This window comes from Euwallacea similis, chromosome 2, assembly GCF_039881205.1.
Source record: "Euwallacea similis isolate ESF13 chromosome 2, ESF131.1, whole genome shotgun sequence".
In the NCBI taxonomy this organism is placed as follows: Eukaryota; Metazoa; Arthropoda; class Insecta; order Coleoptera; family Curculionidae; genus Euwallacea; species Euwallacea similis.
The window spans coordinates 7,886,592-7,906,122 of NC_089610.1; the positions used below are offsets into that span (position 1 = coordinate 7,886,592).

General features: G+C 37.3%; 3 protein-coding genes across 5 annotated transcripts; 1 reads left to right on the plus strand and 2 right to left on the minus strand.

Annotated features, from left to right (window-relative positions):
* Nucleotides 1–9,312: 9,312 nt before the first annotated feature.
* On the minus strand, nt 9,313–17,028 carry LOC136418559 (PP2C-like domain-containing protein CG9801). Of its 3 annotated transcripts, none has more exons than XM_066404672.1 (8): nt 16,838–17,028; nt 16,644–16,773; nt 16,372–16,589; nt 15,683–16,258; nt 11,292–11,519; nt 11,001–11,242; nt 10,795–10,948; nt 9,313–10,739 (listed from the first exon to the last, which is right to left on the minus strand). In XM_066404672.1, exons 2-8 carry the CDS (start codon nt 16,754–16,756, stop codon nt 9,745–9,747), a joined length of 2,526 nt encoding a protein of 841 aa, XP_066260769.1. In that variant the 5' UTR covers nt 16,757–16,773; nt 16,838–17,028; the 3' UTR covers nt 9,313–9,744. The 3 variants fall into 3 exon arrangements, with proteins under 3 accessions (XP_066260769.1, XP_066260759.1, XP_066260777.1); XM_066404662.1 differs by having other exon boundaries at nt 16,829–17,028; XM_066404680.1 differs by lacking the exon at nt 15,683–16,258 and having other exon boundaries at nt 9,386–10,739; nt 16,829–17,028.
* A 201-nt stretch (nt 17,029–17,229) lies between these two features.
* On the plus strand, nt 17,230–18,358 carry LOC136418630 (uncharacterized protein C6orf136 homolog). The gene has a single exon (XM_066404742.1). The coding sequence runs from the start codon at nt 17,359–17,361 to the stop codon at nt 18,229–18,231; it is 873 nt and encodes a 290-aa protein (XP_066260839.1). The 5' UTR covers nt 17,230–17,358; the 3' UTR covers nt 18,232–18,358.
* Nucleotides 18,359–18,385: 27 nt separating this feature from the next.
* BORCS6 (BLOC-1 related complex subunit 6) lies at nt 18,386–19,453 on the minus strand. The gene has a single exon (XM_066404752.1). The coding sequence runs from the start codon at nt 19,269–19,271 to the stop codon at nt 18,450–18,452; it is 822 nt and encodes a 273-aa protein (XP_066260849.1). The 5' UTR covers nt 19,272–19,453; the 3' UTR covers nt 18,386–18,449.
* Between the last annotated feature and the right edge of the window lie 78 nt (nt 19,454–19,531).

A 19,531-nucleotide genomic window follows, 5' to 3' on the forward strand; every position in this document is an offset into this window, starting at 1 on the left:
CAAAACAACGTTTATTTAAATATACCGGATAAATATGTGGAGTTGTCCTCCAGCGTCCGATTAACCACTATTATTCAAAGCCCATGTAAGCAAACATTGTTCAGCCGTAACAATACATATGTAACAGGGTCGCTCTGGCTATCTAGCTCAATCTTTTACATTTCAATGAGTTGCCATGAATTTCTCATAAGACTGCCTCTATCCAAGCCTTTTTCTTTAAGAATTCTGAGGACCATTCAGCGAGAGGGGTCCCATGCAATGACATTTTCCTTCCTGTTTTTTTCTGCCAGCAGGAACGTCTAAAACTAAGTAAAAACGACGTTCGCCATTGTGTCAGTAGATCAACGGCGAGGCTAGTAGCGCCAGTCTTGGATGTTTCCATTAGGAGTAACGTGTAGCAGTGAGATGGACGTTGCCGTAAGAAGTGCACGGTGTTTAAAATAGGGGAAGATGTAAGACTTTGCGGTGTTGCGGTGCCCCCCTTGACCATTCAATATAGTCGTTTTCTTTGTTTTCTTTGATAATGGAGATCCGGATTTTGATTATGCATGTGTTTTTACTAGCAGTCTTTTTAATATTTCATGATTCCTCCCTTCCTGCATCCGAGATCGATCCTCGAAGTTTATCTTATTGAAGTGGTGAAAAACCGAACACAAAAAATATAGAGTCGTTTAGTGAACAGGACACACGAAGGGAGACATCACCATAAACCAACTGAAGGAAGACACTTTTACGGCGTTTTCCGCGAATAAAAACGTCACCCGTTGTATGAATGAATGTCGGTGCGCGTAAAACAAATTTTCTAAGAAAGCGAGCCGAAAAATTGGCCCTCCAGGGCGTACAGATAATTTACTGCATAATTTTTTATGCACGTTATAACCGTAAAAGACATTCTGCGACGAAACATCCGAAGGAGCCTATTTTGTTTATGCGGTATTAACTTGTAATCGCGACTGTTCGTTCTAGAGGCGCCGCTTAAATTAAACATCTAAGGCATCAAAATTTATACAGGGCGTCTCACAAATATGACGTTGTAATCATAAAATCGTACATTTTTCCTTTAAGGCAAAAACACAGAGCTATACTGAGTAATGACGAGTAAAACCCGTAGGTTAAGAAAAGATAAAACCGACTGCATGTACGGCGTGCAAAATGTGATCCTGGAGGAATAAGCGGTTAGAGCAAACGTGAACGGCATACTTTCGGATCGTTTTACATTTTATAATAATGTTTTTCCGAAATAAGATAACTTCTTTCCCTAACTAATCTGAATTCTTCGCGCCCCCTTATCATAATATTTGCCCCATCCTTAAAACGGTCACGTCTCACCATTTAATCTGTTTTCCATTTTCTTTCGGTTCCTGAATGTTACGGTTTTCGATTGGCGGTTTTTCCTTTTAAATATTTATCTCGTGAGACCCGGGTCATTTGTCATTTTAGCCCTTTTACATAAGAAAGCAGTCATTTGAGCCCTGGACAGCTTTTTGGGGAATACATGGCGAGCTATTGTTGAGGTATCGGTCGGTGTGTGCGTTAGTTTTCTCTGGGATTTTTGTTGTTCTAAGCAGTGCCGGCCTTGGCACGTCTTGCGGCCTGCACGAAATTTTTAATCGCCGCCCCCCTGCCCCCACGAAAAATCGCCGCCCTTCCTAGTCTGCGGCCCCGGGCCGTCGCTCCTCCCTGCAGGCCGGTGCTGGGTGTTGGCACAATTTGGTAACGTTTGACGGAAATTCTCTTCCGCAAATTTTTTACGGCACTAAACAGCTGTTAATACCGGTAAAACAACTGCTATATCGGCGCTTTTGTAGCGCTCATCCTTTTTTTTGTTTGAATCGCTCTCCTAGCGCAAATCCGCTCAGTTTTAAACGATTGTGTTGATTTTTTTGTGACGGGGACAACGCGAATGCATCCCCATCCAAAATCTGCTCGAATTAATAATTTTACAGCCTGGTTGTGGGACAATACCGCGGCCTGTGTCAGCTGACACAGCGAGAACGTCGAGGGCCCTTTTATAAACAGAGCTCAGATGTGGAGAGATTTTTGCTGTCGGTGCGTTCCCAAATTCGAAATAGTTTATTTGCAAATTCGAATGTATATAGCCCGCAATCGTGAATCAAGATTGCTCCCCCGGAAGCTGTTTACGAGGGCATCTTTGATGGAGCGTGAGCTCGAGCCGAAACGTAAAAATACGTCCCGGGGCTATTTTCTTTTAATTCTGTCTACATCGGGAAATAAATTACCTAAAAGGAGTTATTTAAAAGTAGTCATCAGTAATCCGTCCGGAAATTGAAAATGTCCTAAATTGCCCTTATTCTATTCCATCGAATAAGTCAGCTGGTGGAGCAAATGACGATATGGCCCGGTTTACGGCCTTCTCAAGATGCAGATATGAATTTAAACCGGAGAAAGCATAAGTAGCCATCGGGAACACCTGTCACCCTCATGGCGCTGTCGGATTCGGCAGGGATGCGGATTATTAGATATTCCGGCCCGATATGACTTTTCCATTGCAATAAAATTTTATATTTTTGTTATATTATGTATATTTAAGGGCCCTTAAAGGAACATATTGCCAGCGAAGATCGATGGGCTCGAGTATATAAATCGATTGCGATTAGGTTTTGGAAAGTCCCAGTATTTGAGAAATCGCCAGACAAATAACGTCCCTGAAATTTGCGCCGTGTGTGACACACCCTGTATACTAATTTCCAGGCAAATTCAATTTCTTACGACTTGTCCAATTATTATGGAGAGAGTCGTTTTCCCCTTCTTCCCGATTTTTATAATGGCTCGAAATTTCATTTGAAGGGAAAACGAACACCACCTTTTTCCTTTACTTTTATGCCTTTACATCTGAATTACACCAAAAGAAATCGTGTAGGACTTCACTGAGGCTTCTATGAGAAACTCCCTACGCTTTCCTAGAAAATCAGAAATATGCCATGTAATTTAAACTTTAGAGCTGTTTCAGATTTTAATTTTCTCAAAACTTACGAGGTACCGCCCCTTCAACATTAGCTAAAGCTAAATGTGAAACGTGTAAATTCGGGAAGCAGGTGGTAGAGACATTTAAAACTTTTACTGATCATTTTCCAGGGTTATCAGAGATTATTGACGCCGCTTTTTTGCGAAATAAATTAATTTCAGCTCCTTCACAATCATGACAAAAGCACATATTAGCAATTTTGTCGTTGAATTCGATAAAATCCAGTTTATGTTTATTGCGCTAAAAGCACTCTGGCCTAAAACAAAATGGCGCTGTTCCAGGGAACGGTCCATGGACTGCATTATATGGGCATTTTGACTCGATTTAATTGTGTTACAAACTGAACCGGCTTGGAAACTAATGTATTTTTGCTGTTTATTGGGAAATAATCGTAAACGGAAATTATATTCATATCCTAATTATCAAATAGTGGAAATCGACATTGTGTTGCTTGGTGCAGGTGCAGGACGGCCGATATATTACCCCGAAATCACTCAAATCAAGAAATATCTCAACAACGTTCGGTTCCCAATTAGTTCCTGGGGAATAAAATGTGTAACAAAAGAAACATCTAGACAGAGGAAATTTTACCGTTGATATATGCATTTCGCCGCTTAACGTAAGCGCATCTTCCTTTTTAAGGGACTGAAATTATCTCCGGAACGTCTTAGTTAAGGCGTGATGTAACGCTGATAAATCTTCTACGCTTTTCCAGGTTTTCGCCAGACAAAAAGAAAGTCTTAGAGATCGCGAGGGCCATAATTTTCTTTGTATTTATTTTTAAAATAAAAGCCTTGGTCTGAAAAAATAATGACAAAAATGCGGTGATTGTGACTGATGTTAAACTGGAACCGTGTATTAAACAGGATTATCTCCACCAAATTGTCAAGAAAGCTTCGCAGCACGTTATTAATATTGTAAAGTTTATGTTCGCCAGGTTGTCAAGGAACAATCGAATAGGCTAGTAAATTTAAGAATCTTCTAAAGGATATTATTAACTTAAATATTCCTTAGAAGCACATCAAACCAACCTTTTAAAACGCAAGGAAATCTGCTGACAAGCGATCGTTTGAACGTTTATCTAAAATCGCGCCTACTTCAGTCCACACATATTTTGAATATTGTTTCGGCAAAATTGACGAAGGTCTGACATTTATGTGATGCTTCTTCGAGACTGAATGAAATCCCAAACTGAAAAGCGCTATTTTTCTTAGTTTCTACTCCTCAAAAAAATCATTTGTATATCCGTGCTCATTTGTTCTCAGAACCAATATTCAATACGAAAATTCCCCAACCCAAAAATCTCCCATTTATTGATGTCAGGTCTCGAGATTTCCTCTCTATAAAACTTGTCCAATAACCTTTGCTTTTAATGCGATATACAAGATTTAGAGTTTAGGTCGAGTGAATTGATCAAAAATCCCTTTTTGGTCGAATTTTTCGGAAAATCCAGTTAAAGTCCCGGCTCAAAGAATCCTCAGGCTTGCCTAATCCTTATTGATGGATCGAGCCGCAGATGTATACTCTTTTCCTTTCTTTAGCTTTGGCGCCGGGGATAATATTGGCGAAAATTTCCTTCAGGGTGGCACGATAAAGTCCAAAATTGCGTTTCGCTTCGAAGAAGAAATTATTGTAGCACGGTCGACTGAAATTAATACATTACATAACACTTTCATTAAAACGTCAATATTTTGAAAAATGTTTCTCGCAATCCAGAACAACACATTGCGGTTTTAGGAACAAATGATTAATTGCCGGATTAATCAAAAGTTGTGACCTAAAAGCTATTATTTATGGAGTATGATTAATAAAGAAATCGACGGCGTAAGGCAGCTCTCTACCATCTCTTTCAGCCAGCGATATAAATGATCGTTTGTTAAAACAGAAGCAGGGAATAATACGTCATTATTCAGGCAGGGAAAATGTGCATGCAATTAGCTAATAAAGCCCATTTACTCTCGATACATCTTCTGATTAAATTTCACTGCCGAAAGCTTTTCCAAATCAGATAGCACTGGCACAGCCAAAGCTCTAAAGTCAAAGGGTGACTCGCACAAGATCCACAGAAAAGATAAGCCATGTCTCGCGTCGGAGGATGCGAAATCAAATTTAGGTGTAAGAAACTTGAGATCATCAACGTGGCCTCCTAATTATATCGTTCGATACAATCTTTGTGAAGGATGTTTGGGTAAAATGAATTCGTTTTCTTATGTCTAAAAGTTATGGCCGCTATATTATGTTTCGTGGGTTAAGTTGAAACACCACTAAAAGAGGCAGTAAAACGTTTTGAAGAATTTAATATAAAATGATGCAACTAGACCCGGCGAAATTACCTTTTAAAAAACCATCAAAAATTCATCGTGTCATAAGAGCAGCGCACACGAACCCAACAAATTTCGACTTTTTCTATTGTAGTGCCGCTCTCTCTATCGTAAGCAACAATTATTGTTCTCAAAGTAGACCAATAAACAAACCGCTACAAAAACTCGTTAATGTTCCAAATCAAGCTTAAAATTGCAAAGACATAAAGAACATTTAATTACCAAAGGCACGCAGAATATCCGAAATCGTTACTCTGTGGCGCCTCGCATTGTTTCGCCGTAATTCCTAACGAAAACTAATTATCTATTTGAGTTGTAATTAAGAAAGTAATTACAATTTCGACTCTTATCTTTGATCAGAGCGGCTGATTTGCAAACCAATTAGGTTTAGTTTTATTTCGGCCTCTATTTTCCTTGCCTCGCGAACCTCGTTCGTTGTTGGTTTAGAAACTTCCCTTTTTTTCGGGTCAGAAAAGGTTTCAGAGGCGTTCATTTTTATGTTTTATTTTATGAAAGATCATTTTTTGGGACTCAATCAAATTTGGTAGATATTGGAAATTCTATAATTTAGGAATGCATCGGAACGGGTCTTATTTCCGAATTTCAATGTAACACTTCGTGAGTCGCCAAATATAAATTTGGAAGAAAAGTGCGGAAACAAGTCGAGCGACCAGCACTGGTCTCCACGTTGCCAGTTGTCACGTACCCGGTTGCAAGTAATTTCGATGTGAGCGTCATCTCTCGATACTCAATAGAACTAGATATTTGAAATTTACCGGGCTTTTATCCTCGTTCTGGGGAGACTAACGGAATTACAACAGTTTGAAGCGGTTCGTTCTTAAACTCATTAGTGCTAACCATTAACGGAATTCCGAATACTCCGCCTCTGTAAAAAGGGACGAAAAGAATTTATATCCCAATTTGCTAACGGTTGCGTTTTAAAAGGTCTCGACTTTTAGACTACTCTCTCCCCAATTTCGAAATGCAAATTTTAAAGTTTCGCCGGTCGCGTTCATATTTCTCTTCGTCTGTAATTACCCCGTTTCGCCTGTACCAAAAACACCGGATTTTGCCGGTGAGATCGAGCTGTTTGATTGTGTTTCGCCTTTAATTTATCGACTTTGTTTGCAAGAAGTTTCTCCTTGGCAAATAAAAAAAACCTAATATTATATCCTACCGAATGATGAAAACAAAAATGCTAAATTTTAGTATAAGATTTATTTAAATAATGACAACAAAAGTTAACTATTACGAAAATATGAACTACGGTAGGCAAAAGGACGCTCGGGCCAGTCCCATTTTTTCGCCATTTTCGTAACTTGAAAACAATTTAAATCATAAAAATTTAATGTATTCGCACAAATAAGGCATCGTTACGCAGATTTGTGAAATGTATAACCCGGAAACTGTCTCCTTGTACTAGAAAAAAATGTCTTTAGTTATGCCCAAAAGAGTATTCACACCGATTTTTTGGTTTATTTTTTACCAAATTCGCTATTTACAAGTTCCATTTATTTGCGATAAGCCTTCACTAGTTCACTTTAACACAAGTTAGAACAAAGTAAAGTTAAAAATAATAGTTATGAGATGAAGAGGAAAAGAAATTAGCGAAGAGGTCAAAAAGTTGATACTCAAATGTCATTAGGAAAGAAAATCTTATAAAAGTATAGGAGAATGTGTTAAGTTATGCTACTATTCAGTACATCATACAGAAATGCAAATCAACAGAGTCTGTCAATAATTCAACGCGTTTTGGAAGGTCGCGAAAAATAACGCAACGAAAGCTTCATCCTACTGCAGATTAAAAGAATCCCAATGTAAGCGCACCTTATCTCGCTTCACAATTAGAACAGGCAACTGAACAAAAAAATTCATCCAGAGACTATTAAATACCATATCAAGGGAATGGGATTCCGTGGGAGAAAACCAGCCAAGAAGCCCTGGATAAATAAAGTGAACAGAACGTATTGCGTTCGCACTTGAAAACATAAAAAAGCCCATGGAGTTCTGGAAATAAGTTATTTTCTCTGATGAGAGGAAATATAATTTATTTGGATCTGATGGTGCCAAGACAGTGTGGAGAAAACTGGGGGAAAGAATGAAGAAGCGCAATTTGAAACTAACAGTAAAACATGATGGTGGAAACGTGATGGTCTGGGGCTGTGTGGCAGCAAATGGTGTGGGTAATTTCAGTTTTATTGAGGAAAACATGGATAGATTCATATATAAAAATATCCTGGAAACCAATTTAAAAAGTAGTGTTGAAAAGTTTGGACTCGAAGAGAGTTTTTACTTTCGACAAGGCAATGAGCTCAAGAATTCATCAAAATTAATTCAAAAGTGGTTACTCCATAAAGCATTTCACTTGTTAAAAATGCCACCGCAATCCCCTGATCTCACTTCGATCAGGCACTCATGGGAACATTTGGAAAGGCAGATAAGAAAAAAAAATGGAGCAAAGAACAACTTCTCAATATTATTTTAGGCGAATAGTCGAAAATACCTGAAAATATTTCCTATAATTTATGTAATTGAATTAATGAATCGTTTGTAAGCTGTGATTGATGCTAAGGGGTAACCCACCAAATATTAATGACTAAATTTCATTACTATTTAGGGTTACAAAAGTTTAGTTTTTATAGTGTGTGAATACTTTTTTAGGCATACCTAAAGACATTTTTCTTTATTTTCCTTGTACAAAAAGACGGTTTCCTAGTTATATCATAAATCTGCGCAACGATGCCTCATTTGTGCAAATATATTAAAGTTTTATTATTAAAATTGTTTTTAAGTTACGAAATTTGCAAATAAATGGGATTCGTCTGGATGTATGAACATTTTTTTGACCTACTGTATATCGTTATTCTTACTTGCATTTAGCCATTATCCGCAATATAAAAATTAGATCGACACTTAAATAAATTATCGTGTAAATTACGATGGATACAACCGATGAACACATTTTTCAGCATATCAAACACAAGAGAAATGTTATTTTTCCCTAATCCTCACCTTTCTCAAAACCTTCGATTACCAAAAATAGAATTTTACCCAAACTGGTTCTTAACGTTAATAAATAAATCATCCCTGTTAAAGTTTCATTAATTGCACATAGACTTAGATTTTATATGTAAAAGCTTTCAACGCGACTTGCAGAGTTTGATTTTAACTTTGGTATTTCCAATATGTACTATAAGGCTCTAGAGTCAAATATACAACTTGCGTTACTGCTAATCTCCAGCAAATAATTTCAGTACAAAAACATGAATTGATGAAATCTAGAAAAGGATATCGACTATTTCATGCATTGTCTTTTAACCTGGTAAAGGTTCCCACGGATGGACTACTTCGCACACCGCTCAGTAGCGCTACTCAGTCGCTTGAATAACCAGCCACGTACAGACATGGACATAGTCGAAGTTGTGTTGTTCAACTTGGTAGTACCGCACCGGGATGTCTAAAACTTAATTCTACATCTGCTCCTTCAAATAACGAAGATACTCATGCACTTATTTTACACGTTGCATATGAGGACAACTAATTAAGAACACGTTGAAGACTCCGAAATCACTCTAGAAGTATTTCACAGTCTCAAGGACGGATATATATTACATACATATTTGAGGATGTAGCGCCATAGGAAAATACTCAATACACATAAAAGTGTTCTAAATAGTTCAAAGCCTTGTTAAGAAATTCACGAATTATGAATTGCCGTATTAGTGTTTTATTAAAGTTGGTTGAGTCTCACAAGGTTTGATCGGCAGTGTCATTTATTGTCCAGCCCACGAGAAGCTTAACAATATTTCATAAAATCCTAGATTGAGCCGAGAAGGCATTTGGAATCACCCAAAGTAAAAAATATATATATTTTGACCCACTCAGTCAATTGTTCTCCGTTAACACACTGGGTAAAAGTAACGCAGATCTTCATAAAATCGGGCCTCAGTGGTACGACTGAATAGAGAATATACATATGTTAAATTGCTCAGATGTTGCTTTGTGAACTGTTACTGGGTGCATCGATGTTGAAACGATGTATCGCATGCGTCGCAGAAGCGCAAAAAGTGGTTTTAAGGTAAAAATCACTGTGAGGCACTACCAAATAACGTGACGAAATCGCTGATACAAACGACTAAGTACCACTGCTCGGCGGTACCACGAAACGGTCCATCCGGAGAGGCCACAAAGCTGAAAACTCTTAACGGAACCCTCAAATTAACCTCTAAAATTTCCACCAATTTTTTTTATAAGAAAACTGCCTACCACAGATGCTCCTCAAGCAACCAATTTACATCAGAATGTGTTTATAAACCTGCGACTAAACGAAAATATCCCAAAATACAAAAATATTCTATTAGTTATACAAGTGTATTATTTTTCCTTATATAAGTGTGTGACTAGTCAAATGGCTGTCATTTACCCTTTCAACCATCCTCACCCTACGTTTCCCACATTCCACGCCACCACAGTCACGTGGTCTAGCTTTCCGGGCAGCGGTTGCACTTTCTCCAAAGCCCGCTTCCTTCGGATCTTCTTCTGGTTGTCTGACACCTCCACCAAAAGCCCATTCCGGTTGTCAAAATATAACTCCTGATCCTCCAAAGTGCGTCGCTTCGCCGCAGTGATGCTCATTGTAAAATTGAGGAGATTTTCGCATAATTTTCTTGCACTTGTAATAGGGGTGTCCCTTCCGGAAATGCCGTTGCGCAGAATGTCCTCCATCAATAACAGCTGCAGTTCGTAGCGCTGAATTGGAGTGACGTAGGGGACCCCGTCTTCGTTCCTCATTATTTGGATCTTGGGTTGAGAACGCAAGTCTAAGGAGGTTTTAGCTTTCATGATTCGATACGCCTGAACGGCTTGATTGGTCCCTAGAGTGCTTCCCTTATTTGGAGGAGTTTTCTGGTGGTTTAGGTTGTTTTCCTTGTCAGATTTTTTAGGCTCGTCTAGGGAATTTTCTCTCATAAAATGAGCCTTCAGTGGGTTTTCCATTTGAGCTTTAGAGGTACTTTGTACGCTGTTATTTTTTACCTCTTTCTCCACTGAAGAGTTTGACCTTTCCGAGTGGCTAGCGCTTGATATTGAACTCCTAGGTTTGCTCCTCCTGGGAGGCTTTACTGGTGGTTTTTGAACTGAAGCTTCATCCAATCTGCTCTCGGGAGCTTTAACTTCTTCCCCTCGAATGGTAGTTCTCTTCTGTTTCTCCCGAACAGTAGCCGATTTCTCGGGCTTCTTGTTGACAGTAAATCTACAGACATTAGGGTCAAAATTGTCAGTCAGTCCATCACTAGCCACCAAAACTATGTCTCCTTTATGTAAGGTCGTTATAGACAAAGTTAGGTTGCTCAGTTCTGGGTTTATACCATCCACAGGGCCTAAGGCACCTAAAGCATCTCTCATGTCTCGATTGCGATTAACATCGTGAGAACCTATATCATAATGAGAAGCAGGCTTTGAAGTAGTCTAAATATGAACTCTAATTACCTTTAGTTAGCTCCCTGATGCCGTTTTTCTGGGAGTAAACATAGGCCAAACTGTCTCCCACATTACAAACACAACAAACATATTGGGAATCTTGAGCACCATTACTCTGCTTCAAGGGCAGTACCACTGCGATTGTAAGAGTCGTGAGCATTCCCTAAAAAGCAGTTTCTTGTTATTGGTTTCGAGCGCTGGTTCGGCATTAGCACCTCATTCTCTAAAATGAGATCATGGGCACAGTTAAAGGCCCTCAATAGAGACACAAACACCTCACGAGTGTTTGACACGAGATTGGCAGTTTCACAAAGATTTAATGAGCCGTTACTCAAAGTCTCCTCTTCAGTCTTGTTCGTTAGATTTTCAAACGGTTTCGTGTCATTGAAAATTATTTTGTTGAGGTAGTGTAAGGAGCCATGGACGGCAGATTTGGCTGCTATGCTCGCTTTCTCTCCTATGGATCTTTTTTTTTTAAAAATCAATTGTTGTTATTAAGAGATTACCCCAGTTGACGCCATCAGCCACGGCTAAAATGGCAGAATCGTTTCTCGTGATAATGCCAAAACAGTCGGCGATAGGGTCGCCGTTTTTAAGCTTCGTCGCTTGATTTTTGTCATACAAACTATCGGAAATCCCGTAGCAAAAATCCGACTTTCTATTCCACTCTGTAGGGAGAGCAGAATCATCGATAAAACTGGAGGTTTGGTCCGCACTTTCCGTTGACTCATCACCTAAAATTTGCTTGTTTGTGGCGAGTTGTCGGTATGAAGCAAAGAAGAGTAGCCAATTAGCAATGAATAGAACAAGCCTACAAGGTGCATTTGAGCGGTCAGTTACAGGGTTGAAAATGCAGAGTTAATTCGGTTAAAATAAGAGTATGAAGGGATAAAATAAGTGGGAATTAGAGTTTGTTTATCTTAAAGGCAGACACGGTCGAAACACGCACGCAGATACAGCAAAACTATTGAACAGGACCGCACTTAGACTCTTAAAATGTAATAAAGAACGATATGTGCGCTTATTGTTAAAGTAATTTAATATATTAAAAGTTGAAATATATGAGAATGTCCACAAATCACAAATAACAATAAATAACAATTAATACCATGTATGTAGATGGACACAAAAGTAACGAAAATTAAACTGATTGCAACCCTGTAAAACAATACGTCACCTACAGGTGTAGACCAATCAGCTGCTGGCCACGTGGTGGATGACACGTTTATTATTGTTTTGATCGTGTCTATCTTGAAGGTAAGTAGACCATAGGTTTAAAGATGAATCACACGTAATGTAACTCGTGTATTGAAAATAATCGGTTAATTTTAGGGCAATATGCATAAACACAGATTGTATGAATGCATGTTGGTCTAAAATCCCTTAGAATTTTCGATGTATGAGTCATATGGACTAGAATATCGCAATCAAATTTACTTCTATTAATATGGTTGTAATTGTGGTTGGTGGTGGGTGAAATTGCCATGCAAAATCCAAAAACTTGAATTGAAGCATGCTAGTTATATTTAAAAACTTAGAAATCCATATCCAGTATTATTAAAGTTAGTTCAGGTTGCAACGATCAAAGCATTAAACAACTAGTAGATACCTTCCCTGGCAAATATCTACAGGCTGGTTAGTCAGTTAACTAAGATCCAACTGCATATCGCTAAATACTAATTTACAAAAACGCATATCTTTAATAAAACTTGCATAAAACTGATTTTTGAAAGTAACTAAAATCTGCTAAAGCTCAAAAACTGGCCCAAGATAAAAACAACCTGACACGCATACAAAACACTTAAAAGAGAAACATCTGGAAATTTCCAAATTCTATCATATCACAGAATAACTTCCAGATATTCCTCCCAGACCTGATAAATTCAACCATGTCTAAGGAGCCGGTGAAACAATGCATAATAATAATTGCAAAACTCCCATGCCAGCAAATCTCATCTAAACTGCTGGACAGAACAAACGGGACAAACGTATTTTTGGATGATTTCTTGAAGCGAAATGTTTCTAAAGTGAGACGAAACAAAAATTAGAATTTTTCAGAGCATTAATTATATTTATAATTGTTAATAATATTTATTAAAAAAAATCAAAATGTATTGAAAAGTTACCCTTAAACATATAATTCAGTTATCATACGAAATGATAATGATGATGAGAGATGAGCGCATTTTCATAAAAATTTATTTTCAAACACGAGTTTGGCAATTTTTGGACGTCGGAAATTTGTCCTATATACAGGATGTAACATATCGTAATGCAAATATTTTAGGGAGCAAAAGTACTCTGCAAAATAACAAAAAAATGCTAGTAGATCCATGGTCAAAAATGCACTATTTTTGATACGCAGAATGGCAAAGTTTCACATTTTTTCTCATATTTTGTGTTTTTCTCACATATGCTTTGAATTAATTTTTTGAAATTTCCTATTTTCCTTAAGAACTATTTTCTTTGAAACCCTTTACAATAAAAAGCCAAAATCCTAGGTACCCATATACAGGGTGTTGTTTTTTGGGTCATGTACTATTTTATGCTTTGTGTCTTTTTTTGGAAAACCCTGTACGAATTATAATGCCAACTTTTAATTAATTCTTCAATTCTTTAGCTTTTTGATCTCTTGCAGTATTTTAGCACCGTTCGCCGTTTTTGTAGAATTTGCAAAAATATTCATTGATACAAATTAAGAAAGTTCAGTCTACATATTCCGGTCTGTAGACTAGGATGCCATACCTGAGTTTCAGCCATTTCAATATATTTTTTTGACGCTCTGCATTAAAAAATTCTTTTCATAAGACGTTTCCAAATGGGATAAACATTTTGAAGCTTTGCCACCATATATATCGAAAATGATGCGTTTTTGACCATGGGTCTATTAACATTTTTTATTGTTTTGCATAGTTCTATCCCCCCTGAAACATCTCCAAAACGATATATTACATCCGGTATAATACATATAATAAAATCGAGTACTATTTTCGTATTTTGGCCGACCGCTTATCAGAAAATCAATGTGCTTTCGGTTAAAATTGCCTTATCAGAGATGTATGAAGAGATGGTGGTATTAATTTTTTATACAGAGCTTTAATAATCATCCCCCTTTTCTCGCCAATTTGATCAACAGGCGTGCCCTGCCGTTAATATATGAAACGACCGTGATATTTTGTTGGGGGTTAATCAGACAATAGATTTTAATTTATTTCTAACATTTCCGCCACGACCTGATCTCGGAAACACCCTGGCGGCACGTATGAAGCTTTTTGACCCGACTAAATGATTTCTCTCTCACCATTTGAGAATTTCTCCTGCGAAATGCACGCTGGGTCTGATTTTCTCCCGTTCACGGGGCACTTCAGTTTAGGGTTCCTTAGTGTTATTGTTACTATCAGAGTTCATCGACTGACGTATCTGTTCCTGCTGGATTAATAAGAATATCCTCGTCAAGCTGACTTGCTGCTAAACAAGATTCTTGGACAGAATTGGCTTCGACATTGGTCCACATACATTTTTTAGCTCACACAAGGGCGAAAATCGGTGGACACTTTGTCAACAACAGCTGAAAGTCTCTTGTGTCTCTTCCACATCAACACCATATTGTTATGCCACTCCTCTTTATTTAAAGTTAATTTAACTTTACACTTGTGTAAAAGTTGTTAACATGAGTTCGACCTCGATGGAATAACTTTTTGACTAGTTCTAAACGAACATTGTGGACTAGTACAGTCTCTCTAATAGAAACAAAATATTTTCCCGTATATATCCTTAGAGACCAGGTGAAGCCGTTCATTCCACATAACTTTACCTGAATGGCATTACCAGAATTCCTTTATAGGTCCCGAACAACCCTCGACAATGTTGCTATTTGTTATTGCCAAAATATTGGATTTTAGAGGCGCCAAAGGAACGAAACATAATAGCTATTTACGTAACCAGTTAAGTACACTTAGTATTGTATAATAACTGACATTTTACTTGATAAGAGTAGCAAATGTTACGACCTGTCTTAGTAAACTCAACTCCACGTGGCAACCGCTCCATCCAATAAAAATAGTTTTTGTTTGTTCTTAAGGGAAAAGACACCCCGTCTGGGGAGCTTAAGTAGTACGATTGATCTTGAAAAATGGTGAGTCGCTTGCTTTGTCTCATTATTGCTCGTTTCTATCCATGTTGTTAGCTACAATTACGAAGGTTATTGGTTATTTTTGCACGAAGCTGTGTATGAACCCGGGGTGGTTCGATCGTGATTATCCAGTTCATAACTCTCGTAGCGGTCATTTCATGGAATTGTCGCACTTTAGCCTTACGAGAAGGGTCATACACGTCAATTTTAATCATTTCAACCGAATCAACGTTTCACCAGCAAACACCATATGATATAAGTCATATAAAATAGTATTTTCTAAAGACTTTCGTACACATATTCTATAACTTTGATGTATGGTGGAATAAAAACGCCAGCATAAATTGGAACATATTCAGTTGCATTCTGTATCTTAAGAATTGCAGCAACCATTTTTGCTAGCCCCATTTCTTGGCTGAGTTGGGAAGCGAAGATACCATCAATCATTATCTAATCAGTTACGAAATGAAACCCATTTAGTCACTGGATTTGATTAAAAAAACTGCCATTTTATTTGTTGAAATTTCTCAAAGAATGGTCATATTCAAAAGCAACAAAAACCTGTTTTTTTCTAAGATTCTTAGTAAAAATAAAATTCCATGAAAATACTATCGCCTCTTACATTATTTTAGATGCGATACTTGAAGAAATCAATCACTGTAAAACATTATTTTTATATCGTCTTATGTCTCATTTCAAGAATATCTCGCCTCAAACATTAAAAAATATGTTTATCCCGTTTGTTTCGTTCATCAGTTTATATACCCCTCTGTCTCTGTTGCCTCTGCACCTGGATTATTTTCCCTCTCTTTTTGTGTTGGAATGGATTGCCTTCACTTCGAGATTTGGACAAGGCATGATTCTTGTCCTTCTCCCCCTGACTTTTAGAACTACCTGAACTACCACCACTTCTAACCCTGTTTGATGATGAAAAGTGATGTTTCGATGTGTCTTGTTTGTGATTAATATTAGATAAATTAGGTTTTTTAGTTTCACTAACTTTCCTCCTCGTTGTCATGTTGTTAGTGCCCATATCTCTACCTGATGTAACAGTAGTGTCTTCTTTATCACATACTGTATTTTCTATACATTGAGAGGGATTACTATTGGAATTTGCATCCTTTCCCTTATCACAGCTGTTATAAAAATCTTTGTCTATCTTTGTTTTCCCTACTTGTATGCCAAAATCTGATATGCTACCAAGACTGTGACTTTTACTGTGCCTTTTTGGCCTATTGGTCACACAGTACTCATTACCAGCCACTTTAATCACCATCGTGGTATTATCAATAGGTTGCCCCATGACCCTTTTAGGGGATTTTTTTGGTATTGCCAGGCTGACTGAAATATTTCATTTTTGATGTTTACACCTTCTCAGATTAAACTTACTACAGCAGTACAGCACAACCTAAATAAATACTATAACAATGATCCAAATAAGGAATACTACTTACTAGATTCATCCTCAGGATTGTCTATAAAATCTATGTCGTCGTCAGGCACTGAAAGGTGCTTTTCAGTTCTTTTGACTGTGGTAAGACCTCCATTTGGACCAGAGTAACAGCAAATTACTGAGTTGGAGCCACTTTCATATTTCCCCAATTCATAGTTGGGCAAGTTGGCAGGGACTTCACCATAAATTATAGGGGGACCTTCTCGTAAGTGGGTTTGTCTGTAATGCTTCAATTGAAAATGGGGCTAAAACCTACGGGTAGTCAAGACTTACCCTTGCAAATATTTGGTGACAAAAGCATTTTCATTAATGTTGTGCCTCCTAGGCTCATGGTAAAAGCTTAATTGACGCAGATATGATGAGACTTTTTTTCTTAGTGAGGGCATAGCCGAAATATTCAAATCTATTGATAAAAAATGTTAAAAAAAAATGGAAATGAATAGAAATTTTAAGTAAACATAACCTACCTTTTTTAGTTTTTAAGCACTATTGTTTATTACTCTACTGTAATGAATCATTTCTCTACGTCTTTATCTATCATATAAGGAATGCTAAATAGACCTTTAAGTTTCAATTATTATGACTTTCAAAAATATAATAATTAAGGGGAAAAATTGAATTTTTTAACATTGTTTTGGAAATTTGGACACACCCCTTCGACCCGTCACGTCTGTTCATTAACATCAGTTACGTCATATATAATAAGGCTCTAATATAAATCGTCTCCGTTTACGACATAGAGATAAAAAAAGAAAGAATATGATCTTCTGAACTATTTTCCATAAAATATGAAAGATCCACTCTAAACAACCACAAGAATTTGACTTTGAGATATGCTTTTCCTACACCAGTCAAATTTTTTCCTGGTTCGTCCGTTTTCAAAAGTCGCAAAAGTGAGGTAATATTTGGAAAAAAATTGAAAATTATGAATTTTTACTGAATTCCGAAAGCAAATCAATCATATTAATTCCTAAAATATTTTCCCACGATGCCACCAGCACTAAGGTATCTGCACAAGCTGACTGGGCCTCTAATTACATCCAAGCATTTAGGCTTGTTTTCGCAAAAGTGTTTAATTAGTCAAATTGTTCAGTATTCTAACAACGTGCATCTTCAAGGAAGAATCGCAGACAGCCCATTTCCAGATAATGACATTAAACTTAAAGAAAGTTATCTATATGATAACCGAGAAGTCTCAAGTGACATTGTTACCAAAACTCACGTTGGTAGGTTAGTTACATCTGAAAGATTATGTTCCACCAATAAACATGAAGAAATTCTATTGACAAGTAAACCTCAAGGAACTGAAGGCCGACTACCTCCAGAGAAATTACTGCATGTATATCAAGTTTTAAGTGAATCCTTACCAAAAATATTTGTTCAACCAATGGATTATTCAGTTTACTCCAAAAACATAGTATTTGAAGACAACATTAGGAATATAAGGACGGAAGGACTAATCAATTATGTGAAGCAAGTAGCTTTGCTGAGAACTGTAGCACACATAAAATTTGCCTATGTAAAATTTGATGTTTTGAAAATCACCCAGCACCCAGAAGATGGGACCGTGAGAATCAGGTGGAGAATTGTAGGGGTGTCTGGCCTCAAGGTGATGGTACAGTTCTGGAAATACAAGCTGTGGAAGATGAAGGAGACAATTCAACAAAATGAAGCCTGGCATGATGGGTTTTCCACCTTCTACGTCAATGCAGAAGGGAAAATTGTGCGGCATGTTGCAGATAAAATGATGCCAGATTCAGATTCTGTTACTGAAGAAAGATCTACTGATCTTAATAGTGCGAAACTTGCCCTCATGGTATCTGTTATACCTAGGTTTTCAGAAATCGGCTTGTTTACCTAAATATAAAAGCAGAAATAGTTGTTTAGATCCTTTAAAGGGCTTTAATTTATTTTTGTTAAGATCAAGTTATGTAAAATACTTAAAGAAAAGTTATTAAAACAATGTCAAATGGCTGTTTTATCTTAAAAAATATAAAAGTAGAATAATAAAGAGGTTAACAAAAAGATGGTTTATTGTTAGCCAACATCACTAAAATCACAGAACAAAAAAACTTAACATTAAACAAATGACTCTAATAAATCAACAAGCTTCTTAACTTCCTTAATTCTGGCAGCTTGAGCCTCAACCACTTTCATATTTTGTGTAATTTCTTCAGCTTTCGCCATCATAGTGTACATACTCTTTATATTTCCATCCATAGAGTCTGACATTTTGGATACAGCATTCTTATAAATATCCACATTGTCTGCAGTTATAGAAGAAATGGAGTGCAAAATTCCACTCAAATTCTCCACTAGACTATCCACAGATGTAGCAATTCTGTGGACTTCACATTCCAGATCATTTATGAGGGCTGCATTCACATGCCCAAGTTGAGGATCCAGCAATTGTCTGTATAAAGTATTAGGAGTGCTTGTCCGTGAACCACTGGGAGTCTCACTCTTCTTTGTCACTGGACTTGACAATTTTATCTTAGTCTCCAAATCTTCAGCTACAAAATGAGTCATGTTACCTTCAACTCGCACAGTCCCATCCAAATTTAAGGGCCTTGCTGGCCTCTCCGAGCTCTGCTCATAGCACAAAGTGACAGGTCGCTTACTAAACTGCTCATCCACTTCTACAGAATCGAAATCTAATATTAAAGAGCTCTGGTTTTCAGTTTCAGGGCTTATGCCAGATTTGGCCGAAATTTCACTGTAGGACTGGGTCATGTGTTGGGAGATTTCATCTTCATCCAGATCAGAAGGATCTTCAAGTTTCGAGTTTTGCATTGCACATTCAAGCTCTGCCTTTAAAGTCATAGCAACAGGAGTTTTAGGGGCTGTCGACAAAGGCGGTGTTGGAAAATAGGGTGGTTTAGTTGAATCGTCAAATTGCATTATGGGTGAGTTTTTAGCAAATAGCTTTTACCATATTTTCCAATAAGCTTAAGGGTTAAATAATGCGATTCAGTTTATTTACTTTTGTCTTTTATGATTAATTTCCATAGTTTTTGGCTATTTTTATTTTTTATTTACTAATATGAACGACAATCACGTTTCTCGATACAATTAATTGTTTTGTCTTTGTCTGTTATACGTATGTAACTAGTAAAAAAGAGATAGGTGGAATGCTATATTTTGATTGGTAACATTTTAGT